Source organism: Abramis brama (assembly GCF_963993115.1).
Source record: "Abramis brama genome assembly, chromosome: 1".
NCBI classification, from domain to species: domain Eukaryota; kingdom Metazoa; phylum Chordata; class Actinopteri; order Cypriniformes; family Leuciscidae; genus Abramis; species Abramis brama.
The window spans coordinates 37,489,483-37,498,609 of record NC_139963.1 but is presented as its reverse complement, the minus strand read 5'-3'; the positions used below and the strand labels follow the sequence as shown (position 1 = coordinate 37,498,609).

General features: G+C 36.5%; 1 protein-coding gene across 1 annotated transcript; it reads right to left on the bottom strand.

Moving 5' to 3' along the window:
* Positions 1 to 320: 320 nt before the first annotated feature.
* galr2b (galanin receptor 2b) lies at positions 321 to 8,890 on the bottom strand. Its single transcript, XM_084108465.1, has 4 exons — positions 8,752 to 8,890; positions 6,368 to 6,451; positions 5,349 to 5,746; positions 321 to 2,982 (listed from the first exon to the last, which is right to left on the bottom strand). The coding sequence occupies exons 3-4, from the start codon at positions 5,720 to 5,722 to the stop codon at positions 2,220 to 2,222; spliced, it is 1,137 nt and encodes a 378-aa protein (XP_083964591.1). The 5' UTR covers positions 5,723 to 5,746; positions 6,368 to 6,451; positions 8,752 to 8,890; the 3' UTR covers positions 321 to 2,219.
* Between the last annotated feature and the right edge of the window lie 237 nt (positions 8,891 to 9,127).

Genomic DNA, 9,127 nt, shown 5'->3' with positions numbered 1-9,127 from the left:
TACCTTTTTGTTAGTTTAGACTATGTTGTTGTAATAACTTAAGAAGTGCATCTGAACTGATTGTTTTTATGGTATGTGCATCAATGCTTCCCTCACTCCTATGACTTCAAGTTGTTTTTCAGTTGAAGACATTAAATTTTAATTTTCACTTAATGCTGCTGCTCTCTCATTGAGCCTCCAGGGGAAATACAGTTTGATCTGCTGTGAATCATCTCCCAAAGGCTGGTTCAAGGTTGCTCAGCCTACTGCTAAATGCACTGGGTTCATTTATCTTCTGATTTATTTGCATATATTAAAACATTATTCTGGCCCAAAAGGAATACCAATGCATATTTTATTGAAATTCACTGTCAACATCAAATTCAAAACTTCCAACAAAACACTTGTTGTGTAGCTACAGTACATTATACGTCATAAATGAACTGGAGACAGATAAGAAATATTCCAGGTTCTGTACAAGTTAAGCTCAATCGACAGCATTTGTGCCATAATGTTGATTATAACACACACAATTTTTTTTTTGCGTATCTCTTTTTTTATTTGAGAAAAAGCTAAGAGAAGATTTTTAGTCCAATAGAAATAAAAAGGGCATTTTTTTTAAGGATTTAAAAGCATAAATGTGAATCTTATAACTTTAAGCGCTTACATTGATTATTCTGTTAAAACTTGTGTGTTATTTGAGATGTAAAGTTGTTTTCATTATTTTTATGGTCGTTGTAGATGTTGTCATGCCAACAGCATTGTAAAAATGTAAATATGTTTTGCACAGAAAAGGTTAGTAAACATTTCTTTCATACTAAAATCATATTAACTTGCATATTGTTTATGTCTTGTGGCTGTACTATCGGAAAAGCAAGTATTTTTAAGAGGTTATGACATGAGAAATCTAATTTGCCATGATCTTTTGACAGATAAGAGGTCTTTGAACCATTAAACATCCTGTAAGTTTCATAGCTTAAGATGTCCTCCTCCTTATAAACATAGTGACATTTTATATAACATTTTTATAAAATAACAAGCACAGTGTATTGAAGAGTTCGCAAAGAATCATAGCCATCAGATGATTAGCCAGTCATAACAGTAGCCATTTAATGACAAGCCTTAAAGGAGCCGCCCTTTAAAAACGTATCATTTCAGACAGAGGGTCAGAATGAAGGTTGAAAATAATTGTTTTCCCACATATGTATATATATATATATATATATATATATATATATAAAATTTTGTGTGTGGGTGTGTGTGCGCATGCAAAAAACGTTATTAACATTGTAAGTAAACCTCAGTGAACGTATTGAAATAATAAAAAAATCCATTTTGACACTTAATATTTTACACCCCCGTTATTGACTCAATTCACTTATATTGTAAACCGCTACTGTAACCCAGATTTTCGCCTTTTTGAAGAAAAGGAGGCACAGTTCAAAATTAACTTTTGCAGTAATCATACCATCAATGCTGTCAGTTGAGCTTAACTTGTACTGAATCCAGAATATTACTTTAATGCAGCACAATAATCATACATAGTACACTGTTGGAATAGCCTGTATTCTGAGATTTTCTGAATAACCCTGGTTTTAGGGTTTTTGTATTTTAATATGTAATGTAGTTATTGATATAAAACTCAACAATCAAATAATTTTCAAGACTTTCTAAAACAGCAAAGAATATTAGAGGTAAAAGCAAGTACATACAGTACTTAACGCAAGCATATTTTTTTAAAGAGCTTGTTAAGCGAAGCTGAGGAGCATAATCAAAGACTCCTCTTAAAAGCTTCAAGCACAGTAGGAAATCACAGCTTTGCTCACATAAAGACACAGGGCTCTTCAGATATTAAAGTGTTATGCAGAATAATTGGAAACAAATTTTCACAGGAGAATAGTCATCATCACAGCATTAAATTGAAACATGCTCAGAGGGTAACACTTCAATAGAAAACAAACAGACGATGCTGCTAAAAAAAGAGAGGAGGTTGCAAATAAGACATTGTCTAGCATTGGCACCAACATAACCAAGCAAAACACAAATATGCATTTGTACGAGAATCAAATTGAATGTACGATTTCAATTTGCACAGCGATTTGAATCTTAACTGCCGTCTCCACTGTGCTCATTCAGTGCAAAACCATTGTGATGTCGATCAAAGCTGCTGAAATCCTCCGGCTCTGTTTGAGTTTGTTAATAAGGCTTCTGTAAGGCATCATTAGCCATGCGCTTTATTTTCATGGCTGATTCTGGAAGGGCAACGTTATAGTCATAGTGGTGTCCTGTGGCTCTGCGAGTGGGCGGTTGACCATTTCGCTCTCGTTCTGTCTGGCGTTCTCTTCATTCATTTGAGACACTTCAGTGGATCCCGCTTCGAAGCCAGGGACGGTGTTGGCCACATGGACCACGTGCACCTTGTTTCGTCCCTTTTTGCTGAGGATGCAGCTGAAAACCTTCTTGAAGCCCTTGCGAAAGTGTTTGGACACCAGGGCGTAAACGATAGGGTTGAGGCAGGAGTTGGCGTAGGCCATGCAGTGGGACAGCAGCCTGAAGGCATACGTAGTCTGATTGAAGGGAAAGTCTCCGTAGAGGTAGCACAAAATGACCACATGGTACGGTAGCCAGCAGATGCAAAAGAGCACTGTGACTATGATGATCATCTTGGTGACCTTGCGCTTGGCTCGTTTCGACTCCGACATCCCATCGAGGGGGTCGACTGCTGTCCAGAGGTACTTGATGGTGCGTGTGTAGGAAAGGCTCACGATGAGCACAGGAATAACATATCCGAAAACGAAGGTGCAGGTGTCCAGAACCTTACGGTTATGCTCCTCCCACCCAGGTACGCACACATTGCTGTTCTCGAAATCGATGAGGTCATAGTAACTCAAATAAGGCCCGGCGAAAACAAGCGACAGGCCCCAGATGACCACCATCGCGACTATGGCGTTACACGGCGTTCTCAGTTCTCTGGAGCGTAAGGGGTAACGGATGGCCAGATACCTGCAAAAGAAGAAATGCACCAATCACACAAGACATTGATGGCTTCTTTACATCGTAAACACCAGCTAGGAGAGACATCCACTCTTGCATTGCATGTTTGTGCGTTTTGGGGGTGGAGCAATGATATTTGGGTTGATTTCAGGTATCAACAGTGTTTCTCAGAAATCACTTACTACACCTTTAAAACAACAAGAAGCATAGTCTTAAGATTTTGCAGCCCATCATCGACCAAACCACAGGCTCTACTCTTTACTAGTAGTAGCGCCTGCAAAACTGAAACATAACAGAAACCCTTTTAACACTAACACATCTACTCTTATATTAATTCCTATATTGATCATGTTCAAAAACACGCCAAATAACACTTAATTTCAACATTTATTCTCCATATACTGTCTGAACCAAAGCACGCTCTAAGTCATTCGGTTTATATTACTATATTTGAGTTAAATGAACTCATTTCATTTGCAGTTATTAAACTTTTTAATTTCACAGTTTTACAGTGTAGTCATGTATAAAAAAAGCACGGGAAATGTTCATCAAAAGATGAGTGGTGCTTCCTCAAATTGAGTTTGACCAAAAACGCATGATCAATATAATCAGTGTGTTTCTGTGCACAAGATGAATGGGTCTTCTTGTTTTCTACCTGAAGGCGAGGTAATTTCCGATGGGTATTCTCAGTCTCCGCTGAGCCCAGAACCATTTTTCAAAGAGCAGGTTAACACGATTTTTCCAAAGGTAAACACTTTTAGGGTGGATGGAGGGCAGTGGGTCTGTTGCTCAGGCTGTGAGTAACATATTACACTACGGCGTATAGGTGGCCTTGTTACATTTATGCCATTATTTTGACAAGAAAAAGGCTTCCTGGCGCTCTCATGCAGCAAGTCCCACTCGTCACTGGTGCTTTAGTTCGACCTTAATGTTAAAATAGGCCTAACGTAATTTTAGCTAAGGCATTATGGGTGGGTGCTTCTAAAGGTTCTTTTTTCACTGTTTCATTGTAAAGGCAGGAATAATGCGATGCTGGTTTTTGGAGGTGTTTTGTTAATGAAGTGGGTGGTTGCTGATAACTCCACTGACATTTAATCAGTTAAACTCCAACCTTTGCCACTGCAATTTGCAAGACTTCCTATAGTGTTCAGAAGATCCATTTCATTAAATAACAACCTTGGCCCTGACCAATTACAATATTGCTAGGTTCTCATTTAGGCTGTCATTTTATACCCCAATTGAAAATGTTATGTCAAAGTATACAGCCGCGAAGTTATTATGCCTAGAATGAACTTCACTTGACAGTATTAGTATAATGTACAATCATCAGGGTGGCCTTTAACTTTTATGTCCCAGAGGTTGATGACATTTATTAAAACTAGATTCCAATTTTCTTCTGATTGCTATACCCTAGTAAAAAAACCTATACAAAAATGTATTTAAAATAAAAAAATGTAAATATTTACTGACATATCGCTTGAGACTCACTGATATAAATATTATAATTAAACTTTATTTGGAGTACTTCTTCATTGCACAATGCACATTTCTTAATATTAAGTCTAAAATGTGTTTTAATATCTGTTATTAAGGATAGTATGATCTCTGTATAATTTCAGTCTTTAAATGCAACCTAAACCTAAAGTGTACCTAAAGTGTACTTGCAATAGTTCGACTTTAGCACAATCAAATACACTTAAGTATATATTTAGTTGGACTTCAGCACTATTTCTGCACAAAGTGTGTTAAGTACAAAATTAGTTGTTCCAATGTAGCAGACTTTAGTATTTAGTATACTAAAAGTGCAATTGCAGGATATGTATATTAAGTACATATATATAAATGTATTTGTAGTATACTTAGCAGAAAATAAATGTATTTCAGATGCATTTTAGTATATTAATTTTTCACTAGGGTATGAATATCACATTAAACCTTTTTACCATGTCTTCATCATTTCATCATACTTGATCTAGGACAAGGGTAAAACAAACAGTAGCACATGACCTTTCATTTTTATACTATGACAATCCATCATAAAAATATGATTACATGTTCAAAAAGATAAAATGTTATGTATAAAAATAGCCTTTTCAAGACAGAAGTTGTCTGTTTTCTTCCAAAAATGTAATTTCCACCACCATTTTTTCCATCACAGAATGCCATTAAACACAAAACATAATTTGAGATGTTGTGGAAATGACACTGATGGGAATTTCATTAATTGGAGAAAAAGGGAAACAAGGACAATGTGCATATACACTGTTGGACCTGATATTGGCCAAATTAAATAAACCAGCGAGAGTGTGAAAAATGTTTTAAGAGAGTTTATTTAATAATAAAAAAGCCTATAATTGGAAAAACAAAACACGTACCTGTCCACAGACACCGCCGCCAAAGTGAAACTGCTAGCATACATGGTGAGGTTGATGAAGAAGTGGACCACCTTGCACATGAAGGACCCGAAAACCCAACCCTCCAGAGAGTAGATGGTTGCTTGGAAAGGCACACAGAAGATGATGAAGAAGAAATCGGCTACACTGAGGTTGAGGATGAACAGATTGGTGGTGTTGTACCCAACCTGTCCACTTCTGAGGAGCACAGCCAGTACCAGACTGTTCCCAATGGTCCCTAAGAGGAAGATGAGCGAGAAGACCACAGACACAATGACACTGGCTGGGTTGAGCTGGTAGCTCTCGGAGGCGTTCCAGTGTCCCATGGCTTTAGTCAGGTCCTCGTGATCTGACATTTTAAGATGTGAAGTTCCAGAGACCTGCAAAGAGGACGTAAATGATAAGACACAGAGTTAGATTCTAGGGACTTTCCTCGCACAAAAAAAAAAAAAAAATGTGGGGATTTGATTAATAAGCCCATGGTTGCAAATCTCACAAATCTTTCCGAATCTGAATCACATTGTGGTGAGATTTAAAAGCCCTTATGAGAAGTTTTATAGCTAGACCGTCATTGAAAGCAAATATCAGGAGGATCAGACTCAAGAAGTCATTATGATGAACATGAAACAAGTACATTTTGATTACAAAAGATCATGAAAGCTGGTGCAAGTACAAAGAGGAACGAAGAATGAAATGGAGACAAGACTAAAATCAATTTCAGAAAGCTATCATAACCTCTCCAAGGGCAACAAACCAGTCAAGATATGAAGAGCATGTCCCCATCTGGTTGAGAGCTAATCAAAATGAAAATGGACAAATGAACTTTCTAGTCATCAAAGATATTAGTGGGAATTTGTTTGCGGATAAAAATATAGATGTGTCAATAATGGCATGATATTGTGGACTGAATAGAGTGCAATACATTGGATTATGGCAGGATCACATTAGTATGCTGTTGTTGGTTATGGATCTGACAAAAGAGAAGGAATGCAATTGCCTACCAGCGCTTAATCCCACAGTATGTCCCAATAGGTGTTGCTCAGAAACAGTCAGCATCGACTTCTCCTCTTCAAATATTGATCAGGCTATGGGAAGAAAAAAGAAAAAGACATAACTTTTTATCTTTCCCAAACACACATAGTAAATTATACATAGGGAATGGAAACACCAAACATCTTCATGATAAATAATATTTTTATAGCCTTGATTTGATTGATTTAATTTCAACTGAGATAAATTCAGTTTCAAACTAGTTGGTCTCTGATCTGGTTACATGTGTTCTTCACTGTAAAAAAAAAGCCTTACATTTTTAAGTACAATCAACTTGGATGTTTAAGTAATTTCAATTTAAATTACATTAAACTGACTTAAAAAATGTTTGACTTGTATAACGTATAAAAAAAGTTGAAAATTGCTTAACTTATTTTGATGAGTTAAAGCAATGTACTGTATACACATATGTTGTCATAACTTATAGATCATATCATTTGAGACTTGAGATTTGTAATTGTTTAATTGATAATTGGGACTTGAGATACATTCATTTGAGAAGTAAAAGTGTGTGAGATAAGACTCAAGTTTTCATATCTTGAATTCATTGCATCTAAATGTATAGCATTTTGATAGATTTATGCTTTAAACCAGGACAAATTGCAATGGGATAAGAAAAAATTGGGGTGAAAAAATAATTTTTCTTCTCAAGTAAGTTAATAAGAGTGCTGGAATATATTTATTTTAAAAAATATTACAATTGAATTTAATACAAAACAATATAATGCAATAGGTGAATTCTGGAAAAGTAATGCAAACCTGAAATTGCAAAGAGGATCATTAATGTGGGGAAAGCAAGAGCTTTCAGGAAATTGATCTACGCAAATGTAGAGCTGTTCTCCCTTAATAGGCTGACAAAGTGTGACATAACCAGCTGACAATAAAAAAAGTATGCAGAATATAGGTGACTAATCTGCTCCATGCAGAAATGTGGACATGTTCTATTAGGCTATAATTGGTTGTCAGGCATTCATCATGATACAATTAAAATGCTGATCTTCAGTCCCTCTTCTAAAACAATTTCATTACATCTACTGTTTTGTTTGATTAAACAATGCACGCCATAAGATCACATGATATTTTTTTTCTCAAGCAGGAACAGAGCATGACTCATTTAACAAGACCTTTATAGTAGTAAATTGGAGGAAATGAACAGGAAGCCGTTTACTCTGAGAGGTGAAGCTTTCCTGGATACATTTATCATAGTTATTTTCTCGCTTCTGCAATGCCTTTATCCATAATCGAGAGTAAATATGAAGTTAAAAAAGGATGGACAGAGAGGAGAGAAAAAATAAATAAAAAAATAAAGAAATTTTAAAAGACATTTGATTTCTTAAAAATAAAATGGTGGTTTGTTGATGTGTATTGACTATTTGTAAAGTGATCTCAAAAGCAATCTTTATTTTTCAAAAGTAGATTTTAAGAGCCTCTCTCTTTTTCATCTCACTCTCTCAGCATAGAAGTGTTTTCAGAAATGACTTGAAAATCGCCAATGCAATAATTTTTTTTTTTAAAAAGCCTCTTAACCAGATCAGCTCTGAGGATCTGTGAGTTATGCTACAGCCTTATTGATTAGAAGGTGCAGGTAAGGTTGTTTATGGATTCATACCACACAAGTTTGTTTGGCTTTTGGCATCTCTGTCTTTGTCTTTGGCATCTTTGCTTGGGAACAATCCCTTTGTAAACACACCTGACTGTCTTTGATGTGAAGCCAGCTGCCAAGCTGCCAATGAATATAGCATGAAGTGTCCTTCAATAAGGTGGTATTTTAAACTGATCCCTTTGGTTACAGTCACGGAGTGCATCCGTTTTGTCACTTGTCAAATGGTGCGCGGATCTGTCTCACACAGCACCGCATGTGTCTCTAACCCCCCTTTCAAACTCATTTGCCATTTAAAATTAATTTAGTCAAACTTTCATGAACTCATGAGCCAAATAAAAGCATCTCAGTACATGAACTGCATGTGGATTGAGATTTCAAAAGAGACTTGTTAAAGAATATGACTTAAAATTTTTGTAAATGAAGCATGCGAGATGCAGTGTAAATATACTAAATGCAAATTGAGTATACGTACACATTGCATAAAGAAACATCTTTACCCAGACGCATTAGAAATCATATGCATTATATAAATGCATCTTGTAGAGTGAAGGTATATTCAGATAAATGGAGATAAGTCATGTAAAACCAAAGCCCATGCTGTCCAAGGTCATCATTGAAAGATACATACACTAAACAACATTCTTGAGGTGTCTTAGGAAATTTCACTGTGTTCTGACACAGAGTCCACATCTAATGACAGTATGAGAATTTCATTCAGTTGTATTTACTTACCGGCTCATGAGATGAACCATGACTGTATATCCATGACTCAGTGTCATTATAATATTGAGAAGCTTCTGGTCTCCAGAAAAGCTAGTGTTGCTTGCAGAATGTGACCACTTGAACAGGCTTCATCTCCTCTCATTCCGCTTCTCCGCTTCTCTATGCCTCTCGTGTTCCCTCCCTCACTCCCCCTCACATATGGAAGCTCCTCCTCCACATCGTGGTAAAGGCTCACACTTCACTGCAAGAGAGAGAGAGAGAGAGAGAGAGAGAGAGAGAGAGAGAAAACATGCAGTGTTTCTTTGCACATTCCCACGGAAATCTTTTCATGTCCGTTACTAATGCTGTGCCTGAACAGTTGCACCAATGCGGCTAACATACGCAC

Bases quoted from the DNA above. Each gene is read 5' to 3' on its own strand.
- galr2b (XM_084108465.1), bottom strand. From the start codon at position 5,722: ATGTCAGATCACGAGGACCTGACTAAAGCCATGGGACACTGGAACGCC. The intron at 2,983-5,348 runs GTACGTGTTTTG...CTTCTTTTGCAG, and splicing joins GCGGCGGTGTCTGTGGACAG to GTATCTGGCCATCCGTTACC.